This window comes from Vanacampus margaritifer, chromosome 3 (genome assembly GCF_051991255.1).
Source record: "Vanacampus margaritifer isolate UIUO_Vmar chromosome 3, RoL_Vmar_1.0, whole genome shotgun sequence".
NCBI classification, from domain to species: domain Eukaryota; kingdom Metazoa; phylum Chordata; class Actinopteri; order Syngnathiformes; family Syngnathidae; genus Vanacampus; species Vanacampus margaritifer.
Genome location: NC_135434.1, coordinates 20,556,148 through 20,571,793, shown reverse-complemented (window position 1 = coordinate 20,571,793; position 15,646 = coordinate 20,556,148). Strand labels below are relative to the sequence as shown.

The window sequence follows — 15,646 nt, the reverse complement described above, 5'->3', positions numbered from 1 at the left end:
TTCAGTCATTTCCAACACCCTTGCATCTGCATTTCCATTCCATGTGGACAACTGAGGCATGCATCCCTTATCCTGCGCTATCCATACACCAAATCATCTTAAACTTGTGAACAATCTCTCCGAGTTGAACGCCATTTGTTGCTTTTCTCTTTCTATTCAGAGAAGCCATCAAAGTTAATGGCCAGATGGATTGCCACCCCAGTGCCAAGGGTGTCACAGCCAGTCCCAGTCGTCATGGTAACATCAAAAAGGTGACTGGGGTGGGAGGCACCACCTATGAGATTTCAGTGTGAGCAGGGACGGCGAATACACCTCCAGTGACCAGAACCACATTTAGGTTGGGTTTATTTTCGTGAACTGTAGAATGCAGAAGCAGGAGCTTAGTTTTGTTTGTATTGTCCAATCACAGGATCAGTCTGCTTGTGTGTGTGTGTGTTGAGTGCAATTATTAGTGGATGCTCTGTATGGGTGACGGGTGTTCATATCTTGGTCACTTGGAACAAAAGATTGTATTCTTTTTGCTGTAGTCATGTGACCTGGTCCAAATGTCCTATACTGTACACTTTTATGCTCGAGATAGTTCTTCAGCTGGACCAAATGCCACTGAAGAAACAAAACATGAACAAACATCTTGTGACACCCTCCCTGCTTGGAGAAGAATTCAAGAAGTCAAGGTGCTTCAATACCAGGCCCCTTAAAGGAAGATCTGCACGTTTGGTCCACTTTCCAGGAATGGACATATTCAGCAGAGGTTTCCTTTGATGCAACGTCTCCCTCAGTGACTCAAAGGAGACAAATACTCTGCTCGCCTTCCATTGGACTCGGGACGGTGCAGGCTTCTTCTGGATCATCAGATTACCTCATACTTGACATTTCATCACCAAACTGATTTTAATATTTGTTGTCTGGTTCAGTGTTTGCTTATAATAGACTGATAGGAATGGGAAGAGATTACTGATACAGACTGGTTGATAACAAAATATCACCAATTCCTTATTTTAGTGAGTAGCTTAATATACTCAATATTTTAATGTTTGATTTTGATTGACTGCTTGCCTGACATAATTCAGTTATTTTTAGTGTGATAAATTATACAATTCAGCCAAAGGGCTCATGGAGGAAGGAACTGACCTCCGCCAATACAAAGACTTATTTTCTTTTCTTTCTTTTTTTTGCTTTGCTGGTGTGTATCAATGTAAAATGGTTCTTCAGCACAATATTACAAAACCGTTTATATACACATGCATAACATGGTTTCAAAAAGTATCATGAAGCGTATTAATAGTATAAAAATAAAAATTTGATATTTGCACAGCCACAGTCCACATTGGATTAGCATGGCATCAATTGTCTCTTAAGGTTTGCCTTGAGGTGTTCAATCACCTTGTCTTCATTTTTTTGTTTTCGTTCTTTTTCAATATTTAGACCTGTATTGTTCTGTGCACATGCAACAGCTGTCTGATACAGTAAAGTATAGACAAAAATCTGCTGCTTGATGGTCTGGTACTAGGGCTAACTGAATTGGGTTTTTTTCTTTCTTTTTTTTTTTAATGCTAGATTTAAAGTTGTAATATGGAACTTTTTCCCCAAAAATAACTTTAAATCTTTTTATTTGACCATTTATGAGTGAAATGCCTTCTAATTAGTAGATTAACTCCTTCGCTGTTCACAATGGGTACTCCTGCAAGACTGAATTCGGGTTATAATTTCCCGCGCCCTGTCTGTGGATGTGACGTATGTGGGTGGTGTGTATGTGCGGTTTCATTTTTCGTCAGCTGGTGGCAGTAGCGATTCGAAACGGAATATTTTACGTTCAGTAGCTTTGACAATTATTTGGTATGCTAAGACTCGGTCATTGTTACCTTGAGGTAACGAACTAATGTCACACCTGGTACAGTAACAGCAATATAGCACATTGTGTGAAATGAATAAGCTTACGATAAATTTGAATTTATCTGGTAGTTTTGTCAGAAGATTTAAAAGATAATCTTAAGTGTGTCCTTTAATACTGCCATTGGTCCAATTGTATTTCAGAGAATGGATTTCATCACTACAGGTCCCAAAACATTGCCAGAAGTCAACAAAAATCCTACTCCAGCAACCCAGAGCTGATTTACTTTATAAAAGTCATTGCATTAAATTATAGAAAATACTGGATGTTCCTATTTTTGTGAAGAAACCCAAGTGGTCAATAAAGTGTCATTTGATCAATTTTTTCTTTCAAAATGTGTTGATTCCTTTTCTAGGCAATACTAAGAAAAATGGTGGGAAAATCAAAATTCTGTTTGTAAGAATGCTTATGTGGATACCAAAGTGGTTGACAGTGTTTTATTCAAAGGTGGAGGAAACATTTCCAATCATTTAGAGTGCAAATGACAAGCAACATTTCATCCATGTACAAGTATTTACAGATGCACTGGCACTTGGATGCGTTTTTGAGGTTCAGAAATGGTTGGTGAGAAAAAATATTGATGTGAGCAGAATGGCGGGGGACAGATTTCACATGCTGACAGTCAGGGAATGTTACAACAGAATTCCTGGCGAGGAACTTTATTTGGAGTGGCGCTATTGCAAACTGATGAACGGTTGACTTTGAACTTTTACTTTCAGATGTTTGAAACAAAATGAACATTTTGGCGAAGTGCATCTGATGGCCTGAAACTGCAGTGAGAACTTCTGCTTATTGGCCCTACGCAGATGTGATGACAAAACGGAGCGGCCAAGAAGTACTTCTTACACGTGTCCACTGACGAGAAACGACTTGACTTGCTGCCGGGACAGCAGAAGCATGGACAGGGCGTGAAGGCCCGTCCAAGTGCATCATGGGATGTAACAGAAAATACTCTTCCATGACAACTGGTCCCTGACCCCATGCTGCTAACAAAAGCAGGCTACATTATCCTCTCCCTAAAAAATAAAAACAACAACTAAACACCCCAATGTGGGAATCGTCTCTATCACAAGCCTCTTCACAGTTTGTCACAGGTAACATTAAAGTGTTGATGACCAGAATTGAAAAGTGTGTGTGGCATTCCAAAGGCGTTTTGAAGAAAAGGGGGAAGAAGAAGGGCAGCTTCATTTTCATATGTTCACTATTTTGCTTGTTTGGTTGTATCAAGGACTTGTGAGGCAAAACATCAATTAAAAAAAAAAAAAGAAGCAACTAATATGTCAAGTGTCCAAATTATGTTCATTAAGAGTCTATTGTAGAAAAAAAAGGAAAACAGATCAATTGAAGACCGGTATAGAAAGTTCTTGTTTCTCAATTCTTTTCCTCAGCCTTCACCTCCTTCGTCTTCTCGTCTTTCTTCTCGCGCTCCTTTTCACCTTCCTTCTTGTCTTTTACTGACAGCTCCTCCAGTTTCTCTGCCACTTTGATTGCACTATTGGCATCATCTGTGGCAAAAACAGTCAAATAGGCCAATCAGTCAAGTTTGAATGCATCACGCACACACACACACGGCATCAAGCAAATCAAACATTTGCCTGCTCAGCAGTTTTGGGGGGAGAATGTGCAAGATGTAGCAGAACAAAGGTAGACTGAGGATTTGAAACAACCCGGCCAGTCATGTGTTCCATTCTGCATGTTCATGTAGCAGACAGAAAAAGTGCTGAACTGGAGTCAGCAGCAAGAACAGAGTGTATCTGCTAGTCCACATGGAAAATAAACCCATTTTACACACTTCATTCGCACATCGTACTTTCATTTATAAAAAAAAAAAGAAGAAGAGGTCATTATTTAAAGGTATCAGTACTCGAGAAGGTGGACGATACCAGTATTGGCTGCCCCTTTGTGGCCATTTTTACAACCAGAAAGTAGAAATTAAAATAAAAAATTGCCATTAATTAATTTTGTGCAATTTTAAGGAAAAGGCTATATTTTAATATATAGTTTTTTCTTAAAAATTATCTATTCTTTTTTTTTGTATGTATCAAAAGTACTAATGGAATAGGTACTTGGTGTCGGAGACTACTCAAGGGTTGAGTATTCATACTGGTGAAAATTATGAAAAAGATAAGTGCTGTCAAACATCCCTAGTCTGTGCTATTAACTCTTTTACTGCCAAAGACGTTAAATGACGTTCTGCAAAAACCTACGGAGGAGCGCCAAAGACGTTAAAAGACGTCCTCCCATTTTTTTTATTTTTTTTTTGAAACGGGTGCTGGGAAGGCTTGCGGAGCTCTCCTGAAAGTTTTAAGCAGGTTTTTTGAGCCTAATGACTATTTTTGGCCCCTAGAGGGCAGCGATGACTCTCTTTTGACAAGATCGGGTGGGCGTCAGTAGAGGCGGAGCTAGAGCGTTGAGCAGGAGATCAGAATGGAAAACAAAGGAAAAATGGCGGCCGGTCGCGAGGAGCTAACGCCAGAGCCGTTTTTTTCAAAGACCAAAAGCATCGCTAAAAAAGCACATTGTTGATGACGATCATCATCATCGATGATGAAGATGATGGTGACTCCGTGGTTGGAAAGCATTGACGCGGCAGTACAAGACGTTAGATGGAGCTAGATGGAGGAGGGAACGGGCAATGGCGAGCGTTTGCAAGCAGCTCTACACTTACAAGACGAAAGGCATCGACCAACGCTAAAATAATACATTGATATCCATGATGATGAAGGTGAATCCGAGCTTGACAGCGAAATTGGAACCGCTGACGCGGCGGCTATGACGGTGTCGTAACGCGGAGCGCAACCGAGCACGCACAGGCGGACGTTCGATCGGACGACGGAGAGTGCCCCGAGTCCAATGCATATTCATCGGAGGAAGTGTGTACAGTCTGCTACTTGCTTTTTATTCCCCGGAAAAAAAGGCCGTCAAGAAAGTGTAACGTTTGCACGCAAAACGGACCAATGTGAAAGTGAAAGTAAACTGTTGTGCGAGTCCTGGCGTTTCCTTGCGTTACAAAAAGAAAAACTGTATTTGAAACATCCACATAATTGTAAATAGTACCACAGTTGCACACATTTGTAAATAGTTTGCGAAATTGTTTTGTCAAATTGTTACACTGTTGAATGGAAATAAACGTATTTTGCAATCAAAAAACACTTTTTCATTGTTGGTGAAAGCGTTTTACAGAAGTAAAGCACGATTTAGGTGTTTGTGGCATCATTCATGGACAAAAAGAAGTGTACAATTCACTAGAGTGCATGAAATAACATCGTTTCACAAAAAGCTCTTTTTCTCCGTTTTTTGTTTCAAAAGAGAATTTCGGTGAAAGTAACCATTTTCTATTGTTGATTACTGAAGAACGGAATAAGGTAGAAACAAACTTTTTTTTTCTGATGAAAGCTGAGAGTCCAATCTTTCATTTGGTAGTATGTGTGTTTCCATAGTCCAAACACAACATTTTCTGTGGACCTTGAAAGATCACTCAAAATGCTTAAATCGGCTGGCACTGGCGACAACCCGTTTTTGAAAACGTCTGGCAGTCAAAGAGTTAAGCTCAAAAGTTGATCCAACTTTGTTAGTTAAAGAAAACTGTCTTACATACCTCCCTCTTTGCCTTTGACCACATCTTTGCACTCATCAAACTTGACTTTGAACTTCTGAGCATCTGCAGAGAGAACAAAGCTTACCCACATGACCACACCGTGCTAATTTGTTGAAATCATATTACAATGTCCAAAGGTCCATTCCGAAGGTTGCTACTCAAACTCCAGAAGCAGACTTACTTTCTGCATTTAAAAAGCGTATGGCCAGAAGTTCGGGTTTGGGTTCTTCATCGGCATAATCTGCTAGTGTGTTCCACACCCAGGCTCTGTCGCTGCCAGCGTTGGGCTTCAGCTCCATCATCGGTACAACTGGAATCGACAAGACGTGGACATAGACACAGGATAACTATCTACTGTAACACAGCTGCATTATAATTAGCCCAATAGTTTTCAATTACTAACCACTCGAGTGTTTGTTCTACAATTAGCTTTATAAGCAAACATTTTATTGTCCTTGCACAACTCCAATAAAAATAGTCATGCCCCTCTGAACTGACATTTTAGGTTTTGTGATCAGTGATGTAGTACTGATGCTGGAGACGCCATTGTTTGTGTGTAATGCTAAAACCCAATAAGGCATTTCCAAAATCTGCCTTAAAGGGGGAAGTCAACCTTACAATTTCTTTACAATAATATGTTCCTTGCATCCTGATAGTATGAACATGGAAGTGTGATTAGTAATGTATTGCATTTGTGGAATTTCATCTAAGCAGCAAATCAAACACTTTTTTTTTTATCCATTAGGGTGCATTTGACCACATTGCTGTGGACTAAAAATGACATCACAGTCACCCAGGGCTTAGGAACCAACCAATCACAGCTCACCTTATGAACATCAAGTGACCTAACTCAGAAAACAAGTGATTTACAGTCAACAGCAAGTGACAAAATGGCCGCCGCCGAGCCAGATAAAAATGGGTGGGTTTCGTATTCCACAAATGTAATGTTAATCGAAATACCATGCCTGGACTGGTGCAGGCTTGCACAGAACATATTTTCCAAATTCCAATTTGGTTTGACCTCAGCCTCAAGCAGTCTTTAAACTCACTCTGATGATTGGCACAAAGCTTCAAAGTACGATCTCTTCTCATCAGGAGGCGGATTGTGCCCTTGTCCCTGTGCCTGAGCAGCTTGACATCACCGGTGCCTCTCTCCTTCCACTCAGGTGGATCATTTTCAGAGGCAAACCGGTATAGTTTCGCTCGCCTGTCATAAAAAAAAAAGTTAATGATAAAAACATTAATGACAATATGGAAGACAATAAGCAGCCTAGTATGGTTACTTACATTTTGAAAAGTTCCTCTTCATCTTCTTCTAACGTTTTCACATCCTGTTCAGGGAGGCTCACGATGGGCTCAAACTGAGGGTCATGATTGGTGTCTTCTGCAACTTCTGCAGTGGTTTCATGTTCTTCTTGGTCCTGATGGTGACAGAAAAAGATGAGGCATTTATGCTGACAGATGCAAAACCTTCAAGGTAAAAGGTGCATTTTAATACTCGTTTGGGAAAATAACATGCCAGGATGAAAGAATGTATTTAATTAGTCATGTAGGGCAAGTTGGAGTTTACACAACAGCTACTAATAACCTATCAAATTACACGTATAAAACTAGGATCAACTAAGGAATGGCCGGCAGTGAGTAACATAGCTAAAAAACAAACATCAACTACAAAACGTACACAAAATTAAGCTGGCATACAGAACAAATACGTTCGTTCTAAGGCACATTCATTTACTTTATTTCATTAATTTTAACATAAGTGTCCACGAGAACTCACTCGAAAGTTAGCTCGTCCAACAACGAGGCCTTGCGCGAGGACGCTAATGTGGCGCAAATGTGCACTTGAGACGTGCCATGATTAAAGTCAGTTACCGGCAAATTGCATGGCAAGCATTTATTGAGCACATCTATAGTGCGTCGCGATTGCGTAATCTGTCAGGTATCGCGTGAAACACGCTGACACACGCTAACATTAGCTAGATTGCGGTTAGCAACTGTTGTGCCTGACAGACAAAGGCAAGTAAATCTAGCCAAGGCCAGTTCGCACAACCTGCGTGGCATAAACACTTTGTTGTGAAAATGAGCGATAAATTGCGAAACGGCTTGTGATGATCTTGTCCGTGTGCGCCAAGTAGTTTAGCACCGATGTAGCCATTAGCATCCAAGTACGGTAATGATGAGACTGGGCTGCTAGCGGTAACATGCTCAGTGGCTGCACACTTTAGCGCACTCACGAAAACCTAATTAAAAACACTTCAAAGTCGAGTCAGCTCTCACTCGCGGAAAAACTTTACGTCTTTTATCTTATCGTTTCTGAAATTAATGTTAAGTAGATATTAAACGCCGCCAGTTAGCTTCTTTAGCATCGCCAACTCATTGTCGGCAGTTTGAGTCGCGGATTCCTTTCAAACTTCAACGAATTGTGAAGGGCCCATTATGGGTTTATTCCACAAATTCTTATGTTAAAACAACCAGGACACTTTCGATGACCGACTAATCGTGGCCTCACCTTTGGGTCAGCCATAATATTGTAGATGTTTGCAGATTTTGAAGTTAACTTGAAGATTCAAATCCCAAACTGACCGCCGTTTTCCCTCAGCTCTTTTCACTTCCTGTTCCAGGTTTCGCGCGCCGAATTTGTTGTTGCGTCATCACGTTTGGACGTGCGTCGTGTAGTCAGGAACTCATTGTTGTGAACCTTTGATAATTAAAAAGATAGGAACATTTTCTAAAGCATCTAGGTTGTATTTAAATAATAATAATAATAAAAAGGGTTGATGTCAACACACGATGATCACCCACCAGATTTATATAGAATTCCAGTGAAAGATGAGGTGAAATATTAAGTGTGACCATAACAAAAGACTATAAAACCAGAGAAAATTTGAATGTTGTACCAGTGTTGGGAAAAAGAAAATCTATAATTAATTCCTGGTTACAAAGAGATCTGTCAATTTTCAGAAGTATTTTAATAATCAAAACTGAGATTCTCTCAAGATTTATATACTCCAACCTTTTCTTTATACATTTCGGATCCTTTAATTAAATCAATAAATCAAACACATTTTAATTTCATTTGGAAAAATAAACATCACTATTTGAGAAAATGATATGTAGTGAAACCATTGGAAGAAGGTAGGCTGAATATAATTGATTGTGAAGTAATGAATGGTATGATAAAACTCAAGTGGTTGCAACAGTGTTTAAAAGGGAATATGGATCATTTTTGGTTTTATATTCCCTCGAAATTATTTAAATAATGTGGTGGTATAGATTTTTTGTTAAGGTGTGATTTTTGTGTTACTAAATTAAAGTAAACTATAAAGTTTCATTAGCAGGTTTTGTTGAATTGGAAACTGATCTATAATCATAACTTTACTCCACATTCTGTTCCTATCTGGAATAATAGATGTGTTGTAGTGAAAAGAAAATCTTTGTTCCATGGCCGGGACGAAAACCACACTGCTCCTCCTGAATCCGAGATTCGACTTCCCGACGGACCCTCCTTTCCAGCACCCCTGAATAGACCTTACCAGGGAGGCTGAGGAGTGTGATCCCTCTATAGTTGGAACACACCCTCCGGTCCCCCTTCTTTAAAAATAAATAAATAATAATAATAAAATATAATATATATATATATATATATGTATACATATATATATATATATATATATATAAATATATATATATATAAATATATATATATATATATATATATATATATATATATATATATATATATATATATATATATATATATATATATATATATATACATTTCACAGGGGTACATCACTGGAAAAAGGTTGAAAACCACTGTCCTAATCTAATTTACCAGTGTTAAACATATCGTCCTTTTTATTCTAATTAACATTTTTCACAATCCTACTGTCCCTATCATACTTTCATATTTCCCACTCGTATTCATTACATCATGGGAATATGGGAAAGACGAGACATTTCGAGACCGTAACAGATGCGTGTACCGCTTTAAGAAAGTTCAAAGTTCACATTCAACGCCACGTGGTTTCGTCAACATGGCTTCCTGCCTCCTGAACCGTCTGTGTATTTAAAAGTAGCACAAGGTAAGACATCACTTCAAATACACTCAAACTTCTAACTTTCGTATCATGCTAGCATGACAAAAAGTATTTGTAGCTTTGCAGATGTTATAATTTGAACAGCCCGTACTGTTGTTTACCAACGCTAATATTAAAAGTATATTTTCTGAAAACAGCCCCCCTGTTTATTTAGACTAAAACAAAGCTGCAGTAGAAGTCTACATGCTCTTTTTAAATGATATCGTCATTTTATGCTAACAAATGAGATTAAGAAAAAACTTTAATATAGCTAACTGCTGATTAAGAAAAAACTTTAATACAACTAACTGCACACGTAGTGGAACCAAAATCATTATTATTTTGAGAGCTTGTACAAAAACAAGCTTGAGATAATGTGGTTGCACAAGTCTGCACACCCAATTATAACTGGGAAGCAGTTGTGTTCAGAAGGAACTAAATCACTTAAAATTTAAAAATATTGTAAAATGAGAGTCATTATACACTTGCCACAATTTAAACTCCCCCCAAATGTCGGATGTTCTAGTATATATATATTTTTAGACATTTTTGTAGTCGCAACTCACAGCACAAACCATGGCCCGCGGAGAGCTTCCACAGCATCAGAAGGATACCATTAAGCATGATTTCTTTTTCCAAACATGTTGTGGGAAAAAGTTAAGAAATATTTTGACTGTATTATTTTTTTTTTTTTTCAAATAACCTGGCATTTCAACAAGTCAGTATCATGGACGAGTGTCATAGCAGCCCTGTGATTGAAGCAGCCCCCCCAAAGGAGGCGGATGCTGCTGACCTCCCCACTGACTCCACAGATCATGTCAGCACCACAGGAGAAGCCGAGGTGGCGTCGGACGCCATTTACGGCTACACCAAGCAAGACCTTTTCACGTCTGAGATCTTCAAAGTGGAGATCCGCAATCTGCCCAAGTTCATCGGCTTCAATGACCTGAAGAAGTTCCTTGCCAAGCACGGCCTCAACCCGCACAAAATCAAACTGTTTGGCAAGCAGACGTTCGCTTTCGTCACCTTTAAGAATGAGGAGGAGCGCGACAAAGCCATGAAGATGGTGCACGGCATGCAGTGGAAGGGCCAGGTGTTGAGCGTCAGGCTGGCCAAGCCCAAAGCCGATCCCATTCAGAGGAAGAGGAAGCAGGAGGAGGGAGAAGGTCTGGCAGGGCAGCCGCCTCCCAAACGAGCGCAAGGTGATGAGGAGGGGGAGCCGCTAAATGTCCAGATCGCCAATGCGGTGACTCCCCTGTGGAATGTTCCCTACGAGGAGCAGCTGAGGAGGAAGGAGCAAGACGCGGTAGCGGTTCTGCAGAGGCTGGCCAAGTGAGTGCATGACATCTGTTTCCACGGCAACCTCATAAAACCAGAACTTCCTTAACTATGCTGAATTCTGTGTTGTTTCCTCATTAGAGAGATTGCGAGCACCAACAAAGCCATGCTGCCCTTGCTTTTTGATGTGAAAGGAAAAAACAACAGAATGTGCTGTCCTCTGGAACAAATCCGTCCATCCCCGACACAGGTTGATGTTGAAACAATATGTTGTGGAATTTCTGGAATAGGCAATTTCTTAAGCTCGGTTATTTGGTTGTCTTTAATCTATGCAGCCCCACTAGTCTAAGCACGGCATTCTGATTCACTCATTCACTGCCATTGACGGTTATAGACGTCAAAAATTCATTTGAACTTTTTCCATTAGTTGAACTTTTTTTTTCACTTTTGTTAACAAGAGTATGAAAACCTAGAATTTTTTTAATTGTACATTTAGAACAGATATAAAATTTGTGATTAATCATGAGTTAACTAGTGAAGTTATGTGGTTAATTATGATTAAAAAAATGTAATTGCCTGACGCCCCTAGTTTTTCATAATCTTTTCTTTTTTTAAATCGTGCCAGGCGATTTAAATTTTTGATTGTAATTAACTGCATGACTTCAATAGTTAACCCACGATTAATCACACATTTTTATACCTGTTCTAAATGTAAAGTATTTTTTTCGAGGTTTTCATACTCTTGTTAACATAAGTGGAAAAAATGTTAAAACGAAAAAGTTCAAATGAATTTTTGACGTCTATAGCCGTCAATGGCAGTGAATGAGTTAATATTGTGTTTGTGGAAAATGAGTTAAGCAGCAAAATCCATCCCAAGGGGCAGCCATTTGTTCTGTCGATTGAAAATGACATCACACTTATTCAGGGTTCAAGTAACAACCAATCACAGCTCACCTATTTTCTGAGTTTGGTCATGTGGTGTTCACAAGATAAACTGCGATTGGTCGTTACTTGAGCGCTGAGCCACTGTGACAGCAAGCCAAATGGTAAAATGGCCGCCGCCTCAGATGGCTAAAAACAGGTGGATTATTCCACAAACGCAACATTAATCAGAGTACCGTGTTTAGTCTCGTGGGGCTGCGTAGAACATAATGTAAAGACATTTTTCGGGTTATTCAAATGTAATCGTGTGGCGTCCGACCCTTGTGTATGCTTGCTTGGCAGACGGAGTACAGAAACAAGTGCGAGTTCCTCGTCTCAATGGGTGCCGACGGCGAGGATAAGACCGTCGGCTTCCGCCTGGGGAAATACAAAGGAGGCTCTTGTGCTGTGGTGGGGCCGGCGGAGGCCTGTCATGTCTCAGCCCAGGCCAAGAAAGTTGTCGAGGACTTTCAAAAATTCATCAGGTGTGTAAATAAAAAAATCAATACATTGTTATACAGACGTTTAGTAGAAAATCCATTTTATTTCAGTAGTTCAATTCATAAAGTGAAACCTTTATATTAATTCAAGTAATACTAAAAAAAAAAACTTTTAGAAGACCAAGTCCTAATTTCTATATGCAAAATTATTTTGAAATGTAATTTTTTCACAGTGAAATGAAATTATTTGGGAGTTGCAGACCTTCACCAAGGCTTAGATGTACTGTGGGTCATCCATGATACAAGGGACAGAGAAATTTAGACTTTTAATTGCCAATAGGAAGAACTTCTTCACTGAAAGGACCAAAGACAAAACAAAATCCGAGACGAGTACGAAAGATTACAATCCAATCTGAAGACATTCCACAATGTTTGATAAATGAAATGTTCCGGGTTAAATTTTGTTGCCATGTGCAATCTGGATCAGTTATGAATACACAGGAACCTGCTGTCATTACAAATAATAAAACAAACTCAACAAAAAAACAACAAACAATAACTTTAACAAGACTAGCCTTGTAAGAATATCTCGTTGTCGTTAAACAAATCTACTTCATCCAGATTTATTTATGAGAATATATAAATGAACACATGCTAATAAAAATGTTTATATGCATAGGTCAACACCTTACACCGTGTACAGTCCGGAAACGTATGAAGGACACTGGAAGCAGCTGACTGTTCGAACCAGCAGGACCAAGCAAGCCATGGCGATCGTATTCTTCAACCCGCAGGTAAACACAGAGTTGTCTTCGTAATATTGACATTTATTTCACAGCTCAGTGTTTCCCTGGACTATGGAAGCGTATTGCATTCACTCGACAAAAAAAGTCCTGTTTTTCTGACAAATTTTTGGGGGGAGCTTTATTTTTTTGAGTTTTTTTCTGTTTTATTGAATATTTTTCCCTGTTAGTTTTTTTTTTGAGTATTTTTTTTTCTGTTTAAAAAAATATGTTTTTTCCCCTGTTTTATAAAATAATAATTTTTCAGTTTTTCTGATTAAAAAAAAAAAGGGGGTTTCCCTCAGAGATTAGAAAACAAACCACAATACAGTATACACATTCATTCCTTTGAGAGCCAGTAAGTAAACATGACCATCTTATTGCATATGTATGCGGGAAAGTGTCCGCTTCCGTCACTTAGGTAAAAAAAAACAAAAAACGTTTTTTTTCTTTTAGAATTTTTTTCAGTTATTTTGAATACATTCCCCCCTGTTTTTCTGATATTTTTTTCAGCCTGTTTTTCGGATTTTTTTTTAGGAAAGAAATGTTTTTTCCAGTAAAGCAGAAAATTAAAAACAAAGCTCCCCCCCAAAAAATAGTCAGAAAAACAGGAGTATTTTTTTTTTATGCAACACGCTACTGGACTGATTAATTATGCAAATATTCAACAATTCTCTAGAAACTTGAAGAAACAGAACTTGATGCACTAAAGAGCTCCATGAAGAAATACTTTTCAGAGGGAGAGGGCAAATACAGCGGCATCACCTCTCTTTACTTTGTCAGAGAGGGTCAAAGGTGAGGAGAAACGTGAGTGGGGATGGACTTAAGAGAATTGTCACATAAATTGTGGTCTGATTTAAAAATTATTCTACTGATCTCCACTAGGAGGTGCTAGCGATCTTAGAAATTATTACCACTTTTACGGCAGTAGCCACGTTTTACGACAGTCTATGTCTTACGCATTCCACTGTTGTTGCCCTGCGAGTCTGTTAATAAACCCAGCTGTTGAATCTCCATGAATATGTGAATTCATGACATAAATGACCACTACACAGTATGTAATCGAAACTTGTTTGTTATGGCAGAATATTTAATACATTTCGGGATAAATTAGATTGTGTAAGTGTACCTAATGAATTGACAGTGTACGTGAACTATCAAGACCTGTAAAGTGAAGGTTGCGCGTCTGTGATTCAATGACAAGAAGAGAATGAATATTCTCCTGGTGGCCGCAGGAAGTCTCCCAACATTGAAGACTTGCCATGTGAGCTGGTAGCAGGAGATGGCTGCATCTACGAGGAACTTCTTGGTTTAAAATTCAGAATATCTCCGCATTCTTTCTTCCAGGTAACAAAACTTTAAATTTTACTGCCTTGTAGCCTCGAAACGATGCACTGTAATTTCCAGCATAATTCGTTGAACTTTTTTGTGCAACCTGATGGAAGGTAAATACAGCAGCAGCAGAGGTTTTGTACTCTACAGTGGGGGAATGGGCACAACTGGATCAGGACAGCACACTTCTGGATGTATGCTGTGGGACAGGAACTATTGGCATTTCTCTGGCAAAGGTAATAATTGGATGGAACATACTTGTAGTTTTGCAATACTGCAAATTAATTGCTTGGATGAGAGATGTGATACTCAGAAACATAACTTGACTTTTTGGTTTGTTTTTGGTGGGTTTGCAGAGGGTGAAGAAAGTCATTGGAATTGAACTTTGCCAGGAGGCAGTGAAGGATGCTGAAGTGAATGCAAAACTTAACGGTAAGTCCCCTCATGTGTGAACTTGATCCTGTGTTAAACTGTACAGTGAGTCACATGGCTTTTCCTCTTTCAACTTAAGGGCTTAGTAATGTGGAGTTTCACCGCGGGAAAGCTGAAGATTTATTCCCCAATATTCTCAATGCTCTTATTTCGCCCAACGTGACTGCCATTGTGGATCCACCGAGGGCAGGCTTGCGTAAGTCCATAAAAGCTAATGTCCTAATGTGGCGGATTATAGGAAGATTGTTGTATTAACTCCACAGACTCCAAGGTGATACTCGCCATCAGGAGAGCAGAGCATCTGAAGAGGCTGATTTATGTAGCGTGCAATGCCAAGGCAGCCATGAATAACTTCATTGAGTGAGTTTAACCCTCCCCCCCCCCCCCCATACACCTAAATCCTACTTGGATAACACGTTTCATGTCAGCTAATGAAAGATGCGCTTTAGTTTGTGCAGGGCACCTTCCAACAGAGTTCACGGTGCACCATTCCAGCCTGTGCGAGCCATGGCTGTGGATTTGTTTCCTCAGACAGCACATTTTGAGATGGTTCTGCTCTTTGAGAGAGTGGACTACACCTCCGAGCGGCAGACAATCGGCAATCAATAATCAGGAAGAAACTATGTTTATCTTTAAAAAGTTCCTTTGCAAATGAGACGTTCAATAACCTGATAATTCATTCTGTTAAGTGTTGATGTTCCCATCTGAACTGCAGAAATTTGTTTTCTTCTTCAAAATATACATATTATTTTCCCCTTACCTAAGAGTTAGGCTGTCACTTTCTTTTGGAATAAAACTTTAATTTTTGAAACACTGCTTCAGCTTTCTTTTAAACAGACAGCAAAAAAAGAAAAATAATATACTGCATGCATATTTCTACTCTCTCTTGA

The 15,646-nt window shown here is 39.2% G+C and overlaps 3 protein-coding genes and 1 non-coding gene across 5 annotated transcripts in view; 2 read left to right on the top strand and 2 right to left on the bottom strand.

The window, feature by feature from the left end:
• zdhhc8b (zDHHC palmitoyltransferase 8b) overlaps positions 1–2,226 on the top strand; it is a 54,119-nt gene extending 51,893 nt beyond the window's left edge. For both annotated transcript variants that reach the window (XM_077560268.1, XM_077560266.1), the window contains one exon: positions 161–2,226. In XM_077560268.1, coding sequence (XP_077416394.1) covers positions 161–293 — 133 coding nt within the window. In that variant the 3' untranslated portion in view covers positions 294–2,226. The remainder of the gene's footprint in view (positions 1–160) is intronic.
• A 1,036-nt stretch (positions 2,227–3,262) lies between these two features.
• Positions 3,263–6,861, bottom strand: ranbp1 (RAN binding protein 1). The gene is made up of 5 exons (XM_077561009.1): positions 6,839–6,861; positions 6,539–6,696; positions 5,671–5,799; positions 5,490–5,552; positions 3,263–3,396 (listed from the first exon to the last, which is right to left on the bottom strand). The coding sequence occupies exons 1-5, from the start codon at positions 6,859–6,861 to the stop codon at positions 3,263–3,265; spliced, it is 507 nt and encodes a 168-aa protein (XP_077417135.1).
• Positions 3,516–3,649, bottom strand: LOC144049686 (small nucleolar RNA SNORA77). Its single transcript, XR_013293675.1, has one exon. It is a non-coding gene; the product is annotated as a small nucleolar RNA SNORA77 (small nucleolar RNA).
• Positions 6,649–15,567, top strand: trmt2a (tRNA methyltransferase 2A). The gene is made up of 12 exons (XM_077560269.1): positions 6,649–6,966; positions 10,295–10,903; positions 10,991–11,099; positions 12,074–12,255; positions 12,890–13,004; positions 13,672–13,787; positions 14,228–14,339; positions 14,438–14,560; positions 14,681–14,756; positions 14,836–14,952; positions 15,020–15,116; positions 15,206–15,567. The coding sequence occupies exons 1-12, from the start codon at positions 6,860–6,862 to the stop codon at positions 15,363–15,365; spliced, it is 1,923 nt and encodes a 640-aa protein (XP_077416395.1). The 5' UTR covers positions 6,649–6,859; the 3' UTR covers positions 15,366–15,567.
• Positions 15,568–15,646: the final 79 nt, after the last annotated feature.